The 24,992-nt window shown below is 36.4% G+C and overlaps 1 protein-coding gene and 1 pseudogene across 1 annotated transcript; both read left to right on the top strand.

The window, feature by feature from the left end:
- Positions 1-6,617: 6,617 nt before the first annotated feature.
- Positions 6,618-7,682, top strand: LOC123241187 (olfactory receptor 52I1-like). The gene has a single exon (XM_044668890.1). The coding sequence runs from the start codon at positions 6,630-6,632 to the stop codon at positions 7,680-7,682; it is 1,053 nt and encodes a 350-aa protein (XP_044524825.1). The 5' UTR covers positions 6,618-6,629.
- Positions 7,683-17,207: 9,525 nt separating this feature from the next.
- LOC123241186 lies at positions 17,208-17,867 on the top strand (annotated as a pseudogene).
- Positions 17,868-24,992: the final 7,125 nt, after the last annotated feature.

The following is a 24,992-nucleotide window of genomic DNA, read 5'->3' as shown; positions in this document are numbered from 1 at the left end:
CATGTTCTTTCCCTCTCTCCCAAGCCCCCAATCCCCCTTAGCCTACACACAATTCCACTGGGTTTTACACGTATCATTGATCAAGACCTAATTTCATATTATTGATAGTTGGACTAGAGTTATCATTTAGTGTCTATGTCCCCAATAATATCCCCATCAGCCCATGTTCAACAGAATTTTTTTCAAATAAAATTTTTGATCCCTTTGCCTCTATTATAGAATTCACAACTATAATTTTAAAGTCATTAAAATTGAACGAAACTATTTCTGATTGTCAAGGCTGACCAGGTTAAGAAATAATATTTTTAATTGTGTCAATTGATATCTAACAGAAAGAAGTTTTAAGTTCATTCTTCACAGCCTCTATCACTCTCTTTTCTGAGCAGTCTGTGGGAAAGAAGAGGGAAGATTAAGAAAGCCTGAATGAAGGTGATATACCCTGCTATTATTCAGTGGCTATGTTCAAACTTGGCTCAGCATTCACTTCCCAATGAGACCAATGGAAGAGGTGATAACACCTGCTAGGAGAGCCTCCTCATTAGCCCCTTGGGAGACTCTGGGGGCCAAAGATATGCAGCCTCGTTAATGTTGATGTTCCACTGTGGCTGTTCCAGCACCCCTTCACTTTCTTTGAAATGCTCAGAACTCCCTTTACTCTGCTTAATCAGTCCCAAGGAGCTCAGCTAAGGTTCATAACATCAGAGTGACTTGGAATAGGAAAGGACCTTAGAGAGAACATAGTTCAAGACTTTTCGTTTATAGATGAGAAATCTGGGCCAAGAGAGGGAAAGGGACTTGCAAAATATCATTCACTGATTCATTGTCAAAGCTGGGATGAGAAACCAGGTCACTCCTTAAAGAGTAATCAAATCTTTGGGGAATCCCTGTATTTGGAAATGAGGGTGATATTGGGACTTAATTGAGTCATTGGTAGGGGATGCTGTTCTGGATGCTTCAGGGACAGGAGATAAAAAAGTGAGTCAAATCTTGAAGCTACTTTTTTCATATAAAAGTCCAATTCTCCCTCTCATCCATTTACATCTCTTTCTGGTACCACACATTCTAACTTAATTGAAGTTCTTGTTCTCCTGCAGCAGAGCCAGCATGGAGTGGTAATGAGGGGCCACTTCTAAAAAAACACGGACAAAGGTCAGACAGGGTGCTGGGTCTATAAATTGGCAGATGGGGCTAATAGAGATATGGAGTTTGATTCTCTTCAGACAGGAGCATTGGTGATCCCATTAATTCCCCTAGATGGAGGCCAGGGGTCAAAGTAAAGGAAGAGGCAATGAGGCTCTTTGCAGTTCCATATCTGGAATAAAGGGAACTGACTTTAAGTCCCACCTTTGTTTACTGATGTGCTCAAGACCCTTTTTACCTGTATAGTGTTCAGATTAGATGCTTCCAAAGGTCCTTCTAGATGTGACTCTAATTTAATGAATGTATGCCATGATGGAGGGAGAGAAGGGGTCAAAAAGGATATTGGTCATTAAACCATAGAGGAGCTCTCAGGAGTGATCTCACCCAATTGATAATGTAAAGAGGAAATAGATTTATTTTAAATCATGAAAACTGTAAGCAGTTAAAGAATTCTAGGATTTTAGTTTTGGAAGGGACCTGTGTGATGCTGTGGGAATGATTGCCACCCTGATTAAGAGGATAATGGCATCCATTCACATTTATGTTTTATCTTAAGGTACTCAAAATGTTATACATTTATTCTGTTATTTAGTTCTCATAACTCCCTGTAAGGTTGGCTCTATTATCTCTTTTATAGACTGAGACCAAGAGAGCTCGAATGACTTTCCAGGGCCATAGATTTGTAACAAAATAATAGGAATAAAATTGTATAGGACTTTAAGACTGGCAAGACATTTTATTTATTTTATCTTATTTGAGACATATGAGAAATTTGTCCAACAGGTGCTACCATTATTCCCATTTTGCAGATGAGGAAACTGAAGCTGAGAGAAATTAAATGATTTTCTCCAAATCACAGAGTGGTTAGGTTTTTGAGGCAGGAATTTGAGGCTTTTCTCACTCCAAGTCTGATGTTCTGAAGTTGATGATACCTAGCATGTATCCTGCTATTTCTTTAATATTTCCAAGGGAAGCACACTGATATCATCCAGTTTTATAGGCAGAAAATGCATCTATTTCAAGATTATTTCTACTCTTGATTTAAATAGACTTCCAAATAAGTTCAAACCACTGATGACCTAGCTCTTGTCTCTGGAATTACATGGGACAGAGGAAGGAATAGCTTAAGTTATCTCTTTTCCATAAGAAATTAGAGTGATACCCCCAGATCCTGCTAATGGCCACTATCTTAGGTCAGAACTTCTGGCCATAAAGGTTTTTTTTTTTTTACATTTTTAAACCCTTAACTTCTGTGTTTTGAATCCTAGTGGAAGAGTGGTAAGGGTGGGCAATGGGGGTCAAGTGACTTGCCCAGGGTCACACAGCTGGGAAGTGTCTAAGGCCGGATTTGAACCCAGGATCTCCTGTCTCTAGGCCTGACTCTCAATCCACTGAGCTACCCAGCTGCCCCCCATAAAGTTTTATAGACCTTTGAAAATGTTATACAAGAGTTTTGAGAAGTTAACTTTGAGGGAATAATTACTGTCCCTATAAATTTAACTAAGTCCTTTTTGAACCCTTTATTACATCCTTCGCACCTTTTGTTGGTTTAATAATTCAATAAATTTGTAACCTAAAATTTAAAGAAAAGAAAGAAGAGGTCAGTTCCTGTTCCATCCATCCATGTCTTGGTTCTACCTTCAGAAATATGACAGGATGATGCCATGGCTTCTAGGTAGCATAGTTAGAGTGGTGGGCTTGAAGTCAGGACGATCTGAGATCCAATTCAGCCTCAAAAACTAGCCTATGACCCTGGACAAGTCACTTAACCTATGCCTCAATTTCCTAAATTGTAAATGGGTATAACAAAATGGGTATAATAATAATACCTACTTCACAGTGCAATTGTGAGGACTGATGAGATAATAAAGCACAAAGCACAATGCCTGTACATAGAAGTTGTTTAATAGAAGCTTTCTTCCTTCCTTCCTTCCCTCCTTCTGTCCTTCTACATTTGGGCCACCGTACTTACCTAAATGGACTTTTCCCAAAGTAATACTTCCAGAAAGAGAGAAGGTAAGTTTGAGAAAGAATGATTGAAATTGATTGAAATTTCTGCCAAATTTGTCAATGGAACAATAAGGATTCAGAAAAATGACTGGAGAAAATTATAGCATAAAATGCTGGACTGGATGATTTCTAAGAGCCATCCCAGTTCTAGTTTCCTCATGCTGCATATGAAGAAAAAGAAACTTTAGGCAAGTGAAGTGACTTTGCCCAGCCAGGATCACTCAACTTCTCTGAAAGTGGCAGAAGCAGGATTAGAAGCTTGCTGTCTCATGTTCATCAGGTCTTTTGCTTTACTCACTAGCCATGTTATGTGCCCCCCTTCTTCTTCTACTATACATCTCCCCATCAAGTTTAGAAAGCCCTCCCACAGAAACATTTTGTCCTTCTCTGAGACCCAGTTGTTCACTGTCTATCTACAGTTTGCTAGCTGGGTACACTTATGGCAGACAGGACCAGAGAAGGAGGATTGGGTGCATTAGTTCAGAGAAAGTCCACCAATAAAAATGTTCCTTACATCATACAAGTTTCTCCAGGGCAGGGGCTTATCTTGTTTGCATGTATGAATCTCTAGTACATCACACCGTGACTGCCTAACATATGCTGGACCTTCAGTTAATGTTTACTGAATTATTTTCACTAAATATTATGTAAAATGTTTTGGGCTAGTCCTCTATTTTTGGAGTCAGTATCTTCTGTTAAGACTTGACACATTTGTCCCCAACAGGTCATGTTTCCATTTGCCCAAGCAAGATTCTTGTTTTCAGAGTTAATAATGGATTATTGATTATGTTATAAGTTAAATGAATTATAAAATAATAAAACATTTATATAGTATGAGGTTTGCAAAGTAATTTCATAGGATAATAGTTTTTAGGTAAAAGTAACCTTAGAAGTAACTGAATCCAACATCTTCCTTTTACAAATGAGGGAACTGAGGCCCAGGTGGGCGGAGTGATTTGCCCAAGATCATATAGGTAACAATTGGAAAAATCAGGATTTGAATTCTAGTCCTCTCTGATTCCAAATTCTTTGCTTTTTCCACCTTACTCACACGCCCCCAACTTTTACTTGTTAAAAATAAAATTGGATTTTCTCCAAATCTGTGACTAAAGGAGTATTTTCTTGATCACAATCTTTGCAAGGATTATTATTCAGCCTGGGCAAAAGAAACCTAAGTTCTGGGGAATCAACTTCATCCTGAGGTAGCCTATTTCAGTTATATATAAAAATTATTGCAAAAATTTCCTCCTTTACTTCATATTATGATGAAACTGTTTCAATATAGTTTGTTGATCCTTGTTCTGCACCTTAAGGAAACAGAAAGATCTGCTACTCTGTTTATCTATATTTTTAAAATTTTATTTTTTATCAGAAAATATCTACCCTTCTTTCTTTAATCCTATATTTGTCCAGGCTCAACTGAGCATGAAAGAAAAACAAAACCTTTCCTACAAACATGTATAATCAGGGAAAATAAAATTTAATTTTGTCCATTTAAAATACTTTTTTATCAGGAGATGTGTAATTTTTTTCATCATGAGTCCTTTAGAATTATGATTGATCATTATACTGATCAGAGTTCCTACTTCTTTCAATGTTGTTTATCTTCAACATTTTATCACTGTATTAATTAGCCTTGTGGTTCTGTTCACTTCACTATGCATCAATTCATACAGGTCTTCCCAAATTTGGCTTAGAATGTTCTCATCACCATTATAGCACAATAGTAATCCATCAAATTTATGTTATAATTTGTTCAGTTATTCCTTAACTGATGAACACCTTATAAGATTGATATTTTTTGCCATGTCAAAGAAAGCTAAAATTATTTTTGTACATTCTCATAGAATTTGTTCTGTTTAGGATAATTGCCTCTTTTACTATTATTATTATTATTATTATTATTATTATTATTATTATTATTCCTGTTGACTCCTTAGGAGCATAGGGCCGCAACCATCTTATGCCAACGGACTCTGTTCTGGGCAACTTCCCCCAGCTGGGCCCATGTCATTCCGACCGTTTTTGTTTCATTTTCAGCAGATCTTCGCCAGGTCTGTTTTAGTCTTCCAACTTTCCTCCTCCCTGAAGGGTTCCAGCTCAATGCTTGTCTGGCTACGTTGTCTTCTGGTTTTCGTAGCGTATGTCCTATCCATCTCCACTTATGTTTCTTTATGTCCTGACTAATGGGGTACTGGATTGTTCTTTCCCAGAGACTAGCATTGGAGATCTTTTCAGGCCATCTGATGTTCAAGATGTGACGTAGACATCTGTTAACAAAGACCTGGAGTTTGTTGGTGTTAGTGCTCGTCACTACCTTACCTTTAATTCTTTTTTCCTACTCCCTTTTTCTTTCTATCTCCCTTTGAATGAAATGTATTCTTATACTCAACTTTGTGTATATGTTTTTATTCTTCTCTTGAGCCAATTCAGATGAGTGAGGTTTAAGTGTCAGATGCTCTCCTGCTTCTAGCCCCTGCAGCTCCACCCTTCCAACTACCTTCTCATTTGTAGAAAAGTCTTTTTCCCCAACTTGATTTTATGAAATGAAGATGAGATGAGAAAGAGGTAAGGGAAGAAAGGAATAAAAGAGACAGAGGGACAGGGACAAAGGCACAAAGACAGAGACAAAGAACACAAAGGAACAAACCCTAGTCAAATAACTATGTTTAGTTTAAAAAAAACTGTTAAGACTAAATTTATCTCAAGGGACTGAATTTTGGATAAGAATATGTTTATTGATTATATCAGGTTTATTTGTTGGTTCAGCATCATAACCAATAAAGTGATTTTAGAGGTCTCTAGGGTTGTCTCTCATGACCAGTGATGATCCCAACTGGATTAGGCAGTCTCATAAATAGATTTTTAATAGCTCATTATTCAACCACTTCCTTAACCACCCCAAGACATCTTTAATTAGTGATACTTAATTAAAATGTGATCCATCAACCTTTTCACCCCTCCCCATCTTCACAGGTAGATAGTCATGTCCATAGGAAAATAAGAAAAAAAAAACCTCTTGTCTCCTTCATTTATTAACCAAGTTCTGTTAAAAAGGAAAGACATTCTTTGGGATTTCAAAAGACAAAGAAAATGTAAAAAGCAGCAGGCTAGATGTTATCTCTGACCAGATCCCAGACAGAGAAATACACAATAATTCTCCCTAATATGTAGGAATTAATACAGTATATGAAAAATTCTCAAAAAACTCAGGATTGCTGAATCCCATGCCAGGTATGGTATTCTCTATTGCCTTTATTAGTTAATGGCCATCTCTATGTCCAACTTGAAGAACAGAGATCAGGACAATCAGATAGAAAAAAAGGTCAGTGTCACTTGGATATGTATGAGAAACATGTCTTATCCAAAGACTACATTTAGATTTTGGCCATCCATTAAAATTAGCAGCCTAAGGCTTCTGACCTCTGATTTCTGATCACTTTTGTGACTTTTTCTACAGGGAAGAAGTTTCCCATGTGATGTTGGGCTCTCTCTTCAATGACACTTTACTGAACACAGCTACTTTCATCCTTCTGGGTGTCCCAGGACTGGAGGTAGCCCATCTTTGGCTGGCAGTCCCTCTGAGTGCCATGTACTCCATAGCTTTATTAGGAAATATTATCATTGTGACTGTGATCTGGACAGACAATGCCTTACATGAACCCATGTATTATTTTTTATGTGTCCTGGCTGCTGTGGACATTGTCATGTCAACCTCAGTGATGCCCAAGATGTTGAACATCTTCTGGTCAGACAATGGCATTATTGGCTTTGCTGCCTGTTTCACTCAGATGTACATTGTCCATGCCACCACAGCTATAGAAACAGGGTTGCTCCTGGCTATGGCCTTTGACCGTTATGTAGCCATCTGTAAACCTCTGCACTACCAAACCATCCTCACACCACGGACCATGATAGGGATGGGCATGGGCATCATAGCAAGAGCTGTCATAGCTATGACTCCAATGACCTGGATGGTGGTCCATCTGCCATATTGTGCCTCCCACGAGATCCCCCATTCCTATTGTGAACACATGGCTGTGGCCAAGTTGGCATGTGCTGACCACATGCCCAGCAGTCTTTACAGCTTGATTGTTTCCTTTATCATTGTGGGGACTGATGTGACTTTCATTGCTACCTCCTACACTCTGATCCTCCAGGCTGTGTTCCGTCTCCCCTCTAGAGATGCTCGGGTCAAAGCCCTCAGCACATGTGGTTCACATGTGAGTGTCATGGTTCTCTTCTACTTGCCAGGCATATTATCCATCTATATGGCCTGGTTAGGGCAAGACATGGTGCCTTTGCACACCCAGGTGCTGCTAGCTGATTTCTACTTGGTTATCCCTCCCATGCTAAACCCTCTTATCTATGGCCTGAAGACAAAGCGGATCCGGGAGCGAGTGTGGAACACAGTGGCCACCAGTCTTCCTGGCCATCCCTGCAAAAACTCATCAAAAGAGAAAAGACCTATTCGAGTGTTTGTTATGGAACACAATGAATCTACATGGGAGGCACAGACTCAGAAGAAGTAAGTGAGGATATTGAAATGTTGTCTTTATATCTCTCATTCATGCCTACCAGATCTGGTCTAGGAATTTTGTAGACCTCCTTATACCATAGTGGCAGTCATCTGAGCTAAGTTGTTTCCAAATTAACGATGCCATTTCAGGCACTTCAGTATTTATATTCCTTCTTTTGAGTCTTCAGTCAAAAAGTATTTATCCATTGAGTTTGATGGTGTAATGCAAGGATGCAACAGAAGCTTTTGCTCTTTCAAAAGTCAACTGTAAGCAGCCCTGGCAGTTAAGTCTTAGAATCTTCTCAAAAATCATTTGGAGAGGGGGCAGCTAGGTAGCTCAGTGGATTGAGAGCCAGGCTTAAAGACAGGAGGTCCTAGGTTCAAATCTGGCCTCAGACACTTCCCAGCTGTGTGACCCTGGGCAAGTCACTTGACCCCCATTGACTACCCTTACCACTCTTCTGCCTTGGAGCCAATACACAATATTGACTCTAAGATGGAAAGAGAGGGTTTAAAAAACAAAAACAAAAACAAAAAAAAAGTCAGTTGGAGTCTGAGGCTTGAAGAGAGCTGATGTTCCAACTGAGGCTTTGCTTTTGGCTTTTGGCTCGACGTGGCTTTTGCCTTTGTCTCTGGGCAATTTGAACCTAGCTGATTTCTCTGGATCTCTCCCTGACCCTCTCCATATTATTTCCCTGTTATTTTCCATGAATTTCCCTCTGGGCTCTGGGAGGAAGGGTGGTTTGGTGATTTGTGGGTTTAGTTTTCTGTAGGCAAGTAGGACATCTTTAAATCAAGCTATCCCTTATTTTATTGATCTAGTAAATACCTTACTTTAAGGCAGTCAAATCTTCCTGACTGGGAGAGCAGGCTCTCTCAGTCTAACCCTCTTCTGTGACCCTTCCCCCACCTTCAGCTTTCTCCCTAGTGGTTGTTACAAATCCTAAACCTCTCTCTCCTTCTGATTAACCCTGATATTAATAAACCCCATTTGTTACCTATTCAAGCCTCTGGTGAATCATTGTATCAAAATTAAGGCAAGGGTTGAAGAGGGAAGGAATTATTTTCTTTTATTTCTTGAGGGAACTGCAGGCATCCATCTTGGCAGGAAGTCTTAACCCGAGACTTCCTGCACCCTTCAGTTTGACTGGAAGGAAGGAGCCCTCTCGACTCCTCCCTCAAGGGACTTTAGAAACTGACAAGAGAAGCCCTCTAGCCAGATTTAAAACATTTCTGACTGGCCCAACTCATTTGTGTCTATAGAGATACCTTTCCTGCCTTGAAGGGTTCAGTCTATATCCCCCAGTGTCCTCTGTTTCTAGCCTCCTGTGACTAGCCTGTTTTGGCAGCCCCTCCTGAATACCCCCATCTATTCCCTTACCATCCAATATACCACCTCATTCATCCCTTCCCTACACTCAGCTATTCCCCTTCATTCCTCCTCCATATCACCTATTACCTATATCACCTTATTCCTCCTCTTAACTAAGATTTGCCTCACTTCTGTGTAACAATGGTCAGTTAGTGAGTCAAGAAGTATTTGTTGCAATTTCTATGGGTCAGACCTGATGTTAAGCCCCAGGATTCATAGAAGAGCAAAAACATAAACTTTGCTCTCAAGGAGTTCACACTCTAATAGGAGAGATATCACTTGTACAAGATAGATACAGAAATAATGGAAGTTGATCCCAAAGGAGAAGGTACTAGCAGCACAGGAAATGGGCAAAGGCATCCTACAGAAGGTAGGATTTGAGCTGAGATTTCATGGAAGCCTCTTCTTGAAGGTGTTTTAGTCTTTCTGTATCCATTATTGTAACACATTAAAATACCTATAACCTGGAAAGGGGTTTCATTTAGTTAGTCCTTGCCTACTTACTCAATTATATTGGGCTTTACATCCTACATTTGTTTCAGTGCAGATGAGTGGGCTTTTCACAGGGAAATCACATGTGGAAATTTAGAGAAGCAATTTTGCAATTTGTTAAGGAATAAAACTGTTTCCTAAGATTAAGGCGTCTTTTTTATTCATATACTAAGCTTCATTGAGTACTGATAACATAGTAAGTTGATCTAAATACTTTCTTCCACTAAAATGTGGGATAGCTTTCAGATTTATTACAATCATTTAATCTCTTTAAAAATTGAAGTCTTTGTCGTAACACAGGCTATAAAACTATAGAGGACATATCAATATTCTCAGCATGAACAGATCATCAAATCATCAAAAGATAGAATATTTGACCTGGAAAGGACATTAATCCTTTTAAACAAATTGATTCCAATTTAGTCTTAACCAGAAATATTTTCTTTAAGAAGATTTTTAAACCTCTCTCTGTGTGTGTCTTTGCTTTCTGTCAAAGTAAAAAAAGGACTTTTCAGAATATTATTTTTGAAAAATTCATAAGTAATTGCTAAATTTGTTAGAGGTGAATGAAAATAAATATGGAATTTCCTTGTTCACATTTCTTATTCATAAGAATAATGAATGCTTATGGAAATCTATTGCCTCGGAGTGCCAGTTGGGAGACTGTACACACATTCTAAAACTTGTCCAATTTGATCTTTTTTGTCCCCTGCTGTTCACGTTTTTTAATAGACCACAGAAAGGCTGAATGTTAAAAGGAAAAAGGGAATAGTGACTCCTAAGCTGACAGGGAACCACATGGAAGTATTTTATTTTATTTTTCAACACTTTGGGTTTCATCCTGCCTGATTTTTTTCAATAAATGAGATGACTATAAAGAGTGAAGCATTCTATGAATCAGGAGAGTCATGACAAAGAAAAAAAGAATACAAATAATGTGATGAGTTCAAAGAATAGATAGGAGAGGGACTTTGCATTTTAGTTAATTGTAGTGTATTTCAAAGCATAAATTTAGCTCTCCATTACAGGTGAGTGCCAATTGAGTTTCCTCTCAGTCTTGGGAGAGTTTACTCAGAGAGTATACACAGAGAAGGAAGTATACTATTCTTATGTGGTTGTGATGTTGTCTTATAACCAAAAAAAAGTACTTACATGATGCACTTTGTTAATGAATTGACTTGTAATGTGACAAGTGACTGGTCTAAAATTTTAGGAAGCAGAGGAATGAGCCAGGTGTGGGTAGCTCTGGCAGTGCCATTCTTTTGTATAACTCTAGTATGTGCCATTTAAATCAGTTGTCATGTAGGCTTTCTAAATTCTCATGAACATCACAGGAACAATTATTCTGCTCTCAAGCACAAAACTCCTTTCAGACTTGTATTTTAGTTACATATATAATATAACTGGGTAAAGCATAAATTGGAGAGTGGGGAGACCAGAAGTGGCAAAAACAGCTAGAATTCCATTATGATAGACTAGCTGAGAGGTGATAAAGGTTGAAATGTGACAGTTTCTATTTTAGAGGAGAAAATAGAAATGATAGAAATGTTAGTGGAGTTAGATTCAGCACAACTTGTAACTTGTTGAGTCTTCTTTCTTTCTCATCTCCTGGGTCCAGTGATGACAGAGGCTTCAAAGTTTGACTGATTGGGAGAAAATGACACAAAAGGAAAACTGAAATTGGGAGGAAGAGCATATTTTGTGAGGAAGACATTCAATTTCTAAAATGCTGAATTTTAGGTGCTAGTGAATCATTCTTTTTTATGCTTTTTAAGTAATTTTTTTCAGATTATATTTCTTACATCACCTTAAGACCCCTAGCCCTCCAATCCCATTCCTCTCCCTTTTGCTCCCTGAGAGCCATCCTATATGACTTAAGGAATGAAAAAATAATGAGAACAACTGATTATTACATTGAACAAGTCTGAAAATAAGTACAATGTATAACATCTATGAGCTTTCTACTTCCAGGAAGAGGTAGGATGGGGATGTCTTTTCATATCCTTTCATTTGAGTCCCACTTTATCTTTATTTTAAAAATTAACTAATTTTTAATGTTTAAAATATAAAGACACTCAACTTATTCTCTCCCTTCCTCCCCTTCCTCCACTTAGAAGGCATTATTTGATTATATATATGTATATATATTTATATTATCTTATTTTTATTTATCTGTTTTTTCTCTGGAGATGGTGATATACAAGTCATTCTCCTATTTCTATTGCTGTATATAATGTTCTCTTGGTTCAGCTGGTTTCACTATTCATTATTTCATGTTTCCAAGTTTTTTAAAAAATAGCCCATTTGTTATTTCTTATAGCACAATAGTATTGTATCATTATATGTCACAATTTATTTAATATTTTATTTTTTTTAGAAAACTTTTCCATGGTTACATGACTCATGTTTTTACTTTCCCCTTTACCCCCTCTTCATTCCCCCCCAATAGCTGATGCACATTTCCACTAGTTTAAACATGTGTCAGCGATTAAGACTTATTTCCATATTATTGATAATTGCATTGGTGTGGTCATTTCGAGTCTACATCCCCACTCATGTCTGCATCAACCCATGTATTCAAGCAGTTGTATTTTTATTTTTTAAATATTTAAAAACATTTTTTATAATTTATTTAGACATTCTCCAGTTGATGAGCATCCTTTCAGTTTCCAGTTCTTTGCCACCAGAAAGTGAACTGCTATAAGTATTTTAGAACATATAGTTTCTTTTTCTTTTTCCTTAATTATCTTGGGAAATAAACCTAATAATGCTATTGCTGGGCCAAAAGAGGTACACAGTTTTAGTACTCTTTGAATATAATTCCAGATTGCTCTCCAAATGACAAATATTTATTAGGTACTGAAACTGTATACTTTTGAAGTGTGGGTATTCCCAAAAGTACTCTCCTTGGCTTTATCTTTTTATATATTTTCCCTTCACGATGCTATCTACTTCTGTGACTTAGTTGCCATTTTCATGCAGATGACTTCCATATCTATATCTTTACCCATTAACCTCTCTTTAAGATTCCATTCTCTATTTCTAGTAGCATAAAGCAAGACACAAATATGAACATATATATTTGGCTATCCCCAAACTCAAGATGTTCAAATCAGAAGCCATCAGTTTCCCCTCAGAACCAGGGCACCCCATATTTATCCATCCCATTGAAGTCACTAGAATACTTTTACAAATATAAGCTCAGTTTCATCTTGTATTCCTCCCTGTTCCTCACCCAAGTCATTAAAACTTTTCCTTTCAGATATGTAGATAGTCAAGATAGTTCTTATCATCCTACAAAGTGCTATTTAAACTCAGAATGGAAAGGTATCAGAGAAGGCTTCATGGAGTAGTTGTTATCTAAGTTGAGCCTTGAAGGATATGAAGGAAATGAAGAAGGTAAGGGGAAGGCATTCTAGGAATAGAGAAAAATGTGAACAAAGGACAATGATGACCATCTTAGAAATTTTATTGATTTAAAGTGCAGATACACATCAAGTACCTTCCTACAAGACATTTAAGTTAAATGTAAAAAGAAAGAATGTAGCTGATAATAGCATATGTAAACATACAGTCTTCTAATTTATTGCTTGTTCAAAATCTATCAGACAATAAATATTTATTAAGATCCTTCCATTTCTTTGATGCTGTGCTAAGGGCTGATGATACAATGAAAGGCAAAAAAAAAACAAAAAAAAAACCAACCCATCCCAAAACCCATTCCCTGCCTTCAAGGAGTTTATGATCTAATGGGGGCAAGCCAACATCCAAAAGGAAACAGTAGATACCTAGGGAGGAAGCATGTTGGACAAGTCCAGAGGGTTGAAGCCTATTGGGAAATGAAGTGATAGTTGATCTGGGCTCCCTCCTTAATGGGTGGTCTAGGGAGGAGAGGTCTTTACTATTTAATCAGAGGGAGGGGGTACAGAGAGTTTTGAGGAAATATACTTTTAACTTTAACAAAGTAATGCTAATGATCATTTCTTGATTTAAAATTAGCTTCATTGCTATTTAATATTATAATTGATATCCCTTATCTTTGAATCATTTACCTTACTCTGTATCACTTCATACAAGTATTTCCCTGTTTCATTCAATGATTTCCATTTGTTGTCATCATGCTACAATAATATTACATTACATATTGGCACAGAAAGTCTCCTAACCATTCAGGGAGATTGAGAAATTCTTCTTGCAGAAGGTGGAATTTTAGCTAAGGAAATAAGAATATCATGGCATTGAGAAGATGGAGACAAGGAGGGGAACCATTCTAGGCCTGTGGGATAGATAAGGAAAAAACATAAAGTATGGAATGTCTTGTGAAAAGGAACAGCAAGGAGGTCAGTGTCACTGGCTTGTAGAGGAAGTGGAGAATGTAAAGGGAGTGAGGTGAAAAAAGACTGGAAAGATAGGAAAGAGCTGGGTTATAAAAGCTAAGGAGAGAATTTTGTATCTGACTCTAGGGTTTTGATGAATAGATGAGGGACATGGCCATACCTTCTTTTTAGTAAAGTCTTTGACAGCTGAGTGGAGGATGGAATGGAGTTGGGAGAAAGTTGAAGCCAAGAGTCCTACCTATAGCTATTGTAATAAGTCTCTTTGAGGTGATGTGGGCTTCCATTAAGATGGAAGCAATGTCAAAGGAGAGAAGGAAGGCGTATTTAGGAGGTGTTATGAAGGTAAGGTTGACAGGGCTTGGTAGTATAATGAATAGGAGGTTTTGAGAGTGTGTAGTTGACAATGACACAGGTTGTAAGCCTGGGTGACTAGGAAGTTGATAGTACTCTCAGCAATAAGGAAATTAGAAAGAGTTAGGGTTTGGGGATAAAGATAACAAGGTCAGTTTTGGACTTGAGTTTAAGATGCCTATGGGAAATTCAGGGAAAGTATTCAATAAACAATTGGAAATGGAAGTCTAGAGGTCAGGAGAGAAGAGTGTGATTGACAATATCAAGGGCTGCAAAGACAGGCTATAATTCTGTCAGGACTGGTCAACAAAATAAGAATTTATAAACCAAAACATCATTTGGAAGTCCACAGAGAGCTGCATAAGTCTTCTTCCTGGAGACAGAAGTATATCTAGTTTTGGCATTGGATAAGGAAGCTGGATTTCTTGGCCTCAGAGGTCCTGCAGTCTGATGCCATCCTTAGTTTTACATATTTGCCTTTTGCATAGTTCTTTGGAATCACTTTTAGAAACAGGCCTGGAGCTAAGCCCCATGAATATCCTATTTCAAATATTGTTTGTGTTATACAAGACTTGCAGTTTTCTACCGATTTTCAGAAAAGGGAAAAAATCAGATAATTATTCAACAAAAAGTTTCTGTGCTACCTTTTTTTGACCAAGCTTCCTATCACTAGTGAGTTCCATGGGAAATCAATACAGACTTGACTTCTTAATGGTCAGCTGAGGTTTACTCTGTCTCAATTCATCTTGAATTCTCTCTTCATGTCTGCATTGAATTTCCTTTTATCCAACCTAAGGAAACACAATACCTAATTGTCATTCTTGCTCCAATCCCAATGCCCTATCCATTCCTTCTCATCTAGTTGAAAGAAGATCCATGCAAACACCTAAAGGAAGGATAAAGAATTAAATCTCTTTCCTAATGGTGTTCCAGAATCAAATATGTACAAATAAAAAGTGAGTGATTGAACATTCCAGAAACTTCTTGAATTTTTTTTACACAATGTTGGCACGTGTGTGTGTTTGTCTATATGTGCCTGCTTGCATATATGCATATCTACACACATCCATATAAAAGTATATATAAAAAGTATGTGCCAATGTAAAGGAGAAGAAAAAAAAAGTTAAGGTGAACCCCTCTTATACTATTCTTTCTTGGTTCTCTGCCTACACATCTGATCTTTACTTAGTCTAGTTTGCTGGATCAACATTCAGTGTGTCCCTTTGCCCCCAATTTTGGATGTTCCTCAAGCCTCTGCTCTATGTCCTTCTCTCTTCTCTCCCTATACTCTCTGAATGACCCCAATATCTTCCATGGATTCAATTATTTTCTCTTTGCAGATGGGTCCCAGATTTCTAGAGCTAGCCATATGCCCTTTCCTGAGGTCCAGTCTCAAATCACTAATTGCCTATTGAACATTTCAAACTGGGAGTCTCACTAACACTTTAAACTCAGTATGTCCAAAACAAACTTCGTCTTTTCATGTTAACCCTATCTTGTAACTAAATTCTCTATTTTAATTGAGGATATCACTATCCTGCTGGTCAATCAGACTTGTAGTCTTGCAGTGACTATTCTCTCTTACTCCACATACCCAAGTAGATGCCAAGTCTTGTGGATTCTATCTCCAACATGACATAAATAGTAGCAAGCATACGTGTAACACTTTAATGTTTGCAAAATGCTTTACATATGTTATCTCACCTGATTCTTAGAATCACCCTAAAATGCACTATTTCAATCTCACTTTTACAGATGAAGAAACTGAGAAAAATGAAATGACTTGTCCTGGGTCACATAATTATAAATTGTTTGATGCAGATTTGAACTCAGATCTTCCTGATTCCAGATTCAGGGTTTTGATACCAGGCTACTTCATTCAAATCTATCCCTTTCTCTCTACTGAAATGGCCACCACACAAGTTTAGGCTTCTGATTCCCTAATAATTGGTTGGAAAATTATAAGAGCTTCCTAGTTGGCCTTGCCCCTCTTTCCTCTCCTCAGTTTACCCTGCAGGCTGCTACTAATGTGACTTTTCAAAAATACTTTTTCTAAAATGACCTTGCTGTTGTTCAGTCATTTCAGTCCTACCTGACTCTTCATGACTCCATTTGGGGTTTTCTTAACAAAAATAGTAGAGAGTACTTCATCATTTCCTTCTCCAGCTCATTTTATAGATGAAGAAACTAGGGCAAACAGTGTTAAGCATCTTTCCTAGGGTCACACAGCTAGTAAGTGTTTGAAGCTTGATTCCATCTACTTTGCCCACCTAACTGCCCCTGTGACCATAACTTGCTAAATAAATATCAGTGGATATTTTTTTTCCAGCACTTGTTTATTGGTTACAATATCAATTCATGGCAACATGTTTCATTGAGCCACTGTACAAATACAAAGATCAAATCCATTGGAAAAAGCTATACACAGAAGTTCATAGCAAGTGACCATTGTCACAGGGAAGTCATTGATGCAAAATAATGCATGGCACAAGTCTCTGGTTTTTATTAGCTTAAATTAAAGCTGTTGAGATGTGGATACAGACACACTCCAAAGGCAGTGTGGAATTGTTTGCAGCCTTTACTGACTTATTTGGTCCAAATCAGCACTGAGTGTGTGAAACAAATATTCCAAGTAAGATGAGAAGAAATATATTGGGAATTTGACTATTATACAGTGACTACAAAACAAAATTTTAAAAAAACCAATTATGTTTGCTCTTTGGATGGATTATGTAGTATGAGTGTTTTAATGCCTCTTTGAAAGGAGAAAAAAACACAGAATAGAGTACCAGTGGGTAAGTAAAACAAAGGCTTGAAATATCTAAAGACTATTCCTCTGAAGACCATATTAGTAAAAAATCTAACATATTGTGTGTGGTACAAGATTTTGTTAGACACATTTAATCCATTATCAGTTGTATCAATTAGTAACACTTTACACATTTTCCCATGACAACACTGCATTAATATTCTGCATATATTTGGGTGGTACCCGACAGGCCCAAAGCTTCACAGGAATGACATCTCTATCAATGAGCTCATGAAGAGATGCTGTCCTGACTCAGTACTGGTAATTATTGATGTGAAACCAAAGGATCAGGGGCTGCCCACAAAAGCTTATATTTCTGTTGAAGAAGCTCATGATGATGGAGCTCCAACCTCTAAGACATTTTAACATGTGACCAGTGAAATTGGAGCAGAAGAAGCAGAAGAGATTGGAGTGGAACATCTGCTTTGAGACATCAAAGACACCACAGTTAGCACCTTTTTTCAGCGTATTATGAATCAGGTTCATGATTTAAAGGGATTGAACTCCAAACTTCTGGACATCAGGGGCTACCTGGAGAAAGTGGCAATGGGCAAGTTGCCTATCAACCACCAAATTATCTACCATCTACAGGATGTCTTCAATTTGCTGCCTGATGTCAACCTGCAAGAATTTGTCAAGGCATTTTACCTGAAGACCAATGACCAAATGGTGGTGATATACCTAGCATCACTGATCTGTTCACTAGTTGCCTTGCACAACCTCATCAACAACAAGATTGCCAACAGTGATGCAAAGAACAAAGATGGGAAGGAAAAGGGGAGAGCAAAAAAGGATTCTACCTACCATCAAATGAAAATTCCTCAGCTGGGCATTTAAATTCCTTCTTAACATGGCCCTAACCTACCTTTCTAATCTTTAATTTACTATTATCCTTTATGTACTCTTTTTTTAAACCCGTAACTTCTGTGTATTGGCTCCTTAGTGGAAGAGTGGTAAGGGTGGGCAATGGGGGTCAAGTGACTTGCCCAGGGTCACACAGCTGGGAAGTGTCTGAGGCCGGATTTGAACCTAGGACCTCCTGTCTCTAGGCTTGACTCTCAATCCACTGAGCTACCCAGCTGCCCCCATGTACTCTTCATTTAAGTAAACTGGCCTTTTTTTCCCATTCCTATAAGTTGAATATAATTCTGGGAAAAGAAAAATGGAATTTTTGGAATATGAAAATTCTTTCATTGTTGATATTTAGAGAAAATAATCTCTAATCCCCTTCATATATATATATATGTATATGTATGTATATATATTCTATAACAATAGCCTATGGAGACATCATACAGGTACTATCATAGACAGGGGAATGAGGATTTCACTGGAAAAAGTCCTGCTCATAATGTAGGCTCTTATTACTTAGTAATATATAACTATTGAGAGTCAGAGAGAGATCTCTAATCTTTGCTCAGATGACTTACTTTCTCCTAGTCATGATTTTCATCTGTACTCTTCCCTTGTCTTCACAAATACACAAATATACTTCTTATATGTATTGCTTGGGACAGATCATGAATTTTTTCTGCAGCTTACAATTCTGCTTTTTCAGGGTCTAATAAAGGCCTATATCAGTTCCTAAAAATATTCCCATGCTTTCTTAAATTCTTCAAACTAATCAATAATTACAATATAATAATATTTAATTATACCCATGTACCAAAATTTGTTTAGCTATTCTGACAATTGGTAAAAATTAGATGTACCATGAGATTTTAATTTAGAGGCAGCTAGGTGGCAAAATGGGAAAAGTACTGGGCTCTGGAGTCAGGGAGATTTGAATTCAAATCTGATCTCATAAATTTCTAACTGTGTCACTTTAGACAAGTTGCCTCTCCTATGCCTATTTCAGTTTCCTGAAATAAAAAACGAGACTTGTAATGGCATTCATATATATGAGAGGACACATGAGACACACAATAGCTGTTTTGTCTATTCTAACTTTTAGGAATATTTTTGCTTGGAAAATGGTTTCACATCTCTCATGCCAACCTGTTAATTCCCTTCCCAAATATTTTTATATAGCACTCAATTATTTTCCAAATTTTCCTTTAGAACTTTCATTTCATTAAAAAAATATTTGTAATTCTTTAGAAACTCTTGCTCTATCTCTTCCAGGAATTCTAGTTGAATTTGTGCCCAAAGCTGTGCTTTTCTTTGAGGTTGTTAGGAGGGTTTTTTTTGTGGGGGGAGGAGGAGGGAAGAAGAGGTTCCTGTATTTCTTTTGGCTATTCTATCAACTCTGAACCACACATTCTTTTTTTTTTTTTATTTTAAACCCTTAACTTCTGTGCATTGACTCAAAGGTAGAAGAGTGGTAAGGGTGGGCAATGGGGGTCAAGTGACTTGCCCAGGGTCACACAGCTGGGAAGTGTCTGAGGCCTGATTTGAACCTAGGACCTCCCGTCTCTAGGCCTGGCTCTCAATCCACTGAGCTACCCAGCTGCCCCCCACACATTCTTTTTTAAAAAAATGTAAAGAATATTTTTATATCTTATTTTACCCAATTACATGCAAAAGTAATTTTTTAACATTTGCTTAAGTTTTGTGTCTCAAATTTTCTCCCTTCATCTATCCTTCCCTTCACTCCTGATGAGATGGTAAGCAATTTCATAAAGATTTTACATTTGCAGTTCTGTAAGTCATTTTTCCATATTGATCCTTTTTGTAGAAAGAAATTTGAGCAAAAGAAATTAATGAAGTTAAAAAAACTTTTTTTGGTCTGGATTTAGTTAGAGTGCATTAGATTTTTCTCTGGAAGAAGATCACTTTTTAAAAAAAAACCACATGTGTCCTTTGGGATTGTTTTGGATCACTGTATTGCTGAAAATAGCTAAATCATTCACAATATTGCTATCACTGTGTATAATGTTCTCTTGGTTCTGTTTACTTCACTCTGTATCATTTTGTCTAAGTTTTTCCAATTTTTTTTCCTGAGGTCCTCCTGCTCATCATTTTTTCAAAGCACAATAGTATTCCATTAAAATCATATACTATAACTTACTTAGCCATTACCTAGACCAGTGATGGGCAAACTTTTTAAAGAGGGGGTTGAAAGGAAAGGAAATGCTCATCTGTCAGTCTGTTTCTAAGGCAACTCTTTCGAAGTTTCATTGTATTGTATCCTATTCATTGTATTCATCAGATTAGGAATAATGTCTAGAAGCCAGACAGAACATTTCAGGGGGCCCACATCTGGCCCATGGGCTGTAGTTTGCCCATCACTGCCCTAGTTAATGGATATCCTCTCACTTTCCCATTTTTTACCACCACAAAAAAGAACTGCCTTAAATATTTTCACATTTATATGTCATTTTCCTTTTTGAAAAAAATTTTTTTGGGATACAAACCTTGTAAAGGAATAGCTAGGTCAAAGGGCATGTACTTTTTTTTTTTATAACACTTTCAGCATAGGTCCAAAGTGCTCTACAGAATGGTTGAATCAGTTCATAACACCCCCAACAGTGCATTATTGTCTCAATTTTCCCACACCACCTCCAACATTTGTCATTTTCCTTTTCTGTCATAATAACCAATCTGATAGAAATGGAGTGGTATCTTGGAGTTCTTTTAATTTTTATTTCTTTCATTACTATTGATTTAGAGTATTTTATCACATGACAAGAAATCTTCAATTACTTCATCTGAAAACTGCCTGTTCATATCCTTTGATCATTTATCAATTGGAGAATGACATATTTTATACATTTCATTAATTATATATTTGAGAAATGAAGACTTTATTAGAGAGACTTGCAAATTTTTTTTCCAGCACTATGATTACACTTTATTACTCTCTGTCCTATTTACCTCCCATTTATACATTTCTTTCTCTTTTCTGTCTATCCTTAAAATTATTTAGCTCCTGACTACGACAGTATGTTACTTGCCTTTTTTTCTGTCAGAACTCCCTCCATTCCCCTTCCCCTCCTACTTTCCTTTAGGGTAAAATAGAATTCTATATTCAATCAACTGTATATGGTCTTCCCTCTTTGAGCTAATTCCAATGAGTAATGTTTAAGTGTTCCCCTTCCTACTTTCCCCATGTTCCTCTCCACTATAAAGGCTTTTCCATGCCTCTTTAATGAGAGATAACTTACTATATTCTATTTCTTCCTTCCCCCTTCTCCTAATGTATTCCTCTATCATCCATTAAATTTGTTTTTGGATACAATCCTATTATATTCAACTCATTCCCTTGCCTTCTGTCTATATAGGGAAGGAGTATCCCTTCTAACTCCCCTAATGATGATAACTTAGGAAACTTAGAAGTTACAAGAATCATTTTCCCATGTAGGAATGCAAACAGTTTAGCCTTGTTTAATGTCTTTGATTTCTTTTTCCTGTTTACTTTTTTTATGCTTCTGTTGAGTTTGTTATTTGAGAGCTAAAATTTCCATGCAACTCTGATATTTTCATCAGGAATATTTGGATGTTCTTTATTCCATTGAATGCCCACTTTTTCCCCTGAAGGATTATGCCCAGTTTTGTGGAGTAAGTGATTCTTGATTGAAGTCCTCACTTCCCCCCGTTAGAATATTATATGCCAGACTCTCCAAATCCTTTAATGTAGAAACTGCTACATTTTTTATTACCCTGACTATGGCCCCATGATATTTGAATTGTTTCTTTTTGGCTGCTTGCAGTATTTTCTCCTTGACCTGAGCATTCTGGAATTTGGCTATAATATTCCTATGATCTCCTTTAAGAGGTCATCAGTGAATTCTTTCAATTTCTATTTTACCTTTTATTTCTAGAGCATAACGTTATTTTCCTTGATAATTTCTTGAAAGATGATATCTAAGCTTTTGGGTGTTTTTTTTACTTTGATCATGTCTTTCAGGTAGTCTAAGAATCTTAGATTATATCTCCTGGTCCCATTTTCCAAGCCATTCCCCCACAATGATATATGTCACATTTTCTTCTATTTTTTTTTTTGTTTTGACTTTGATTCTTTCTTGATTTCCCATGGAGTCATTAGTTTCCACTTGTGCAATTCTAATCTTTAGAAACTTATTTTCTTCAATGAGTTTTTGTACCACCTTTTCAATTTTTTGACTATTTCTACTTTTTAGGTAGTTCTTTTCCTCAGTGAATTTTTGTGACTTCTTCCCATATAATCAAATTTGTCTTTTAAGGATTTCTCTTCACTGAAGTTTTGTATATTTTTCCCATTTAATCAATTATAATTTTTAAGAAGTTCTCTTTAGTGGATTGTGCCTCTTCTCTCAATTGGCCTATTTTGTTTTTTAAAATATTATTTTCTTATGTATTTATTTGTGCCTCCTTTGCCGACTCTTTTTCATGATTTTCTTGCATTGCTCTAATTTCTTTTTCTAATTTTTCTTCTACCTCTATTATTTTATTTTTAAAAACCTTTTAGGACCCTTCATTAATTCTTTTTGATCTTAAGACCAATTCTTTTTTTCCTTGGAGGCTCTAGATACAGCAAAAAACAAAAACAAAAATTAAAAAAAACCTTTCATTTTCTTCTGAGTTTGTATTTTACTCTTCTCTGTCACTAAAATAACTTTCTATATTGTTTCCTTTTTGTGTTTGCTTATTTTCTAGCCTTTTTCTTATCTTTTCATTAAAAAAAACTGTTACCAGTGGGACTTCATTCCTGTGGTGAGCACTATTCCACAAGCTTCATATTTTTTGTGCAGTTGCTTTCAGAACTACCTCTGGAAATCTATAATTTTTCTTTTCTTTGAAGGTGGTCTGAACTAAGGAAAGTTTAATACTGTCCTGTTCTGTGAGCTACCAGACACACTCTTTTCCACTTTAGAAATATGACCAGGGTCACCTGCTCCTCTGTGGTCATAAGCACTGGTATCTGTTAGTGCTCCTCCTCAACCTGGGACTTCAACCTGGGTCTATGATTCTGCACTTAGAGCCAGCAAAGAGATCCTTTTAATTTCTTTCTGAAATTGTCCAGATGTGTTTCTTGTAAACAACTTATAGTAGGATTCTGGTTTTTAATGCACTTTGCTATCCACTTCCATTTTTATGGATGAGTTCACCTCATTTGCATTCAGTGTTATAATTACTAACTGTGTATTGCCCTCCAGCATATTATCCCCTTTAGATCCTGTTCTATTCCCTTTTATTCTCTTCCTTCTCACCAGTATTTTGCTTTTTGTCCTTCCCTCCCCACTTCTCCCTCCCTCCATTACTTCTGCCTTCCCTTGTCTTATTTCCCTTCTACTTCTCTGTAGGTCAAGGTAGAATTTTATACCCCATTGAGTTTACTTGTTTTTCCCTCTCTGAGCCAGTTATGATGAGAGTAAAGTTTAAACATTGCCCATCACCACCCTTATCGTCCACACTCTATAATGATCTTTCACACCTCTTTATATTATATAATTTACCCCATTCTATCTCTCCCTTCCCTTTTCTCTCAGTGCAATCCTATTTTTTACTGCTTGATTTCTTTTACATATCATTCATATACATACATATCATACATACAAATTGTTTCATGACATCACATTTACATGCACATCATATCATCTTATATTGTCATATCCATCATATTATCATAATCAGCTCATTTCCCCACCCTCTTTCTCAGTAAATTCCTTCTATCTTCTAATCTACTAAGAGTAATTTTTGAGAATTACAGATATCCTCTTTCTATATAGACATATAAACATTTTGACTTTAATGAGTCCCTTAAATTTTCTCTTTCTAATTTACCTTTTTGGGCTTCTCTTGTGTCTTGTGCCTGAATTTCAAATTTTTTTGTTTAAATCTGGCTTATTTCTCAGGAATGCTTGGAAATATTCTATCTTATTAAATGTCCATTTTTGCCCCCTGAAAGAATATACTCAGTTTTGCTGGATAGGTGACTGGGTTGTAAACCCAAATCTTTTGCCTTCCAGAATACCATATTCCATGCCATTTGATTCTTTAATGTAGAAATTGCCAGACCCTTTATGGATTTATGGACCCTAGTCATTTATGGATTATTTTAATCCCATCATTTCAAATCTGTAGAAATGTCAAAAATATTGTCATATAATATTTTCCTTTCATATAATATATTTCTTAGATTTCCACTTTCCCCATCTTTGTAGTATTTTGTTCTTGAAAAGACTTTCCCTTTCATGAAATTTATTTATATATTTTGTAATTGACTCTATTCCTTGGTTAAGAAGATCAGCCATGAAATGTACCTCATTTGGATCTCTTTTAATTGTCCTGGTATTATCTTTAGTATTCAGTTCATATCAGTTTTGAATTTATTATACTATGTAATGTACCATCATGATGTAGACTTGATTTATAACATGTTGATTTCTTGTTTTTCTAGTAACTCTTGTCAATTGAGTTTTTTCTTTTGTATGATACTTTCAGGTTTATAGAAGTTCAAATTTTTGAGTTCAATTATATTTTATTTTTAATTTCTTGAGAAGTTTGTTTCATTGATCTATTTTTATATTTTTGACAAACATCAAAGAGTTTTGATAATGTATTATAGTATATTTTGAGGTCTTAAAGATAGTCCCTTTTATTCCTATTTTCTCATTATTTCTCTTAATATTTTAGATCTTTTGTTCCTCCAGACAAATATTATTATTCTTCTTTAAAATGTCTACTTGGAAGTTTTATTGGGATAACACTTAATCTCTAAATGAATTTTGGTAGTTTTGCCATTTTTATTGTCCTTGCAATTATATTGGAAAGAGTGACCCATGAATACTAAATACGCCTCCAATTGTTTAAATTTTCTTTATTTTTAAAGTAATAATTTGTAATTGGATCTCCACAAATATTCCATTGCCTGGTCTAAATTATTCTATGCATTTTGAGAATATTTTTTTTTATTATTGATATTTTTATTATTGTCCACATTAGCAGTAGCACTATTTTTTTTAACATTTATTAATATTCATTTTTAACATGGTTACATGATTCATGGTCCACCTTTCCCCTTCAACCCCCCCTCCTTCA

Source organism: Gracilinanus agilis, chromosome 3, assembly GCF_016433145.1.
Source record: "Gracilinanus agilis isolate LMUSP501 chromosome 3, AgileGrace, whole genome shotgun sequence".
Lineage (NCBI taxonomy): Eukaryota > Metazoa > Chordata > Mammalia > Didelphimorphia > Didelphidae > Gracilinanus > Gracilinanus agilis.
This window is presented reverse-complemented; position numbering and strand designations above follow the sequence as displayed.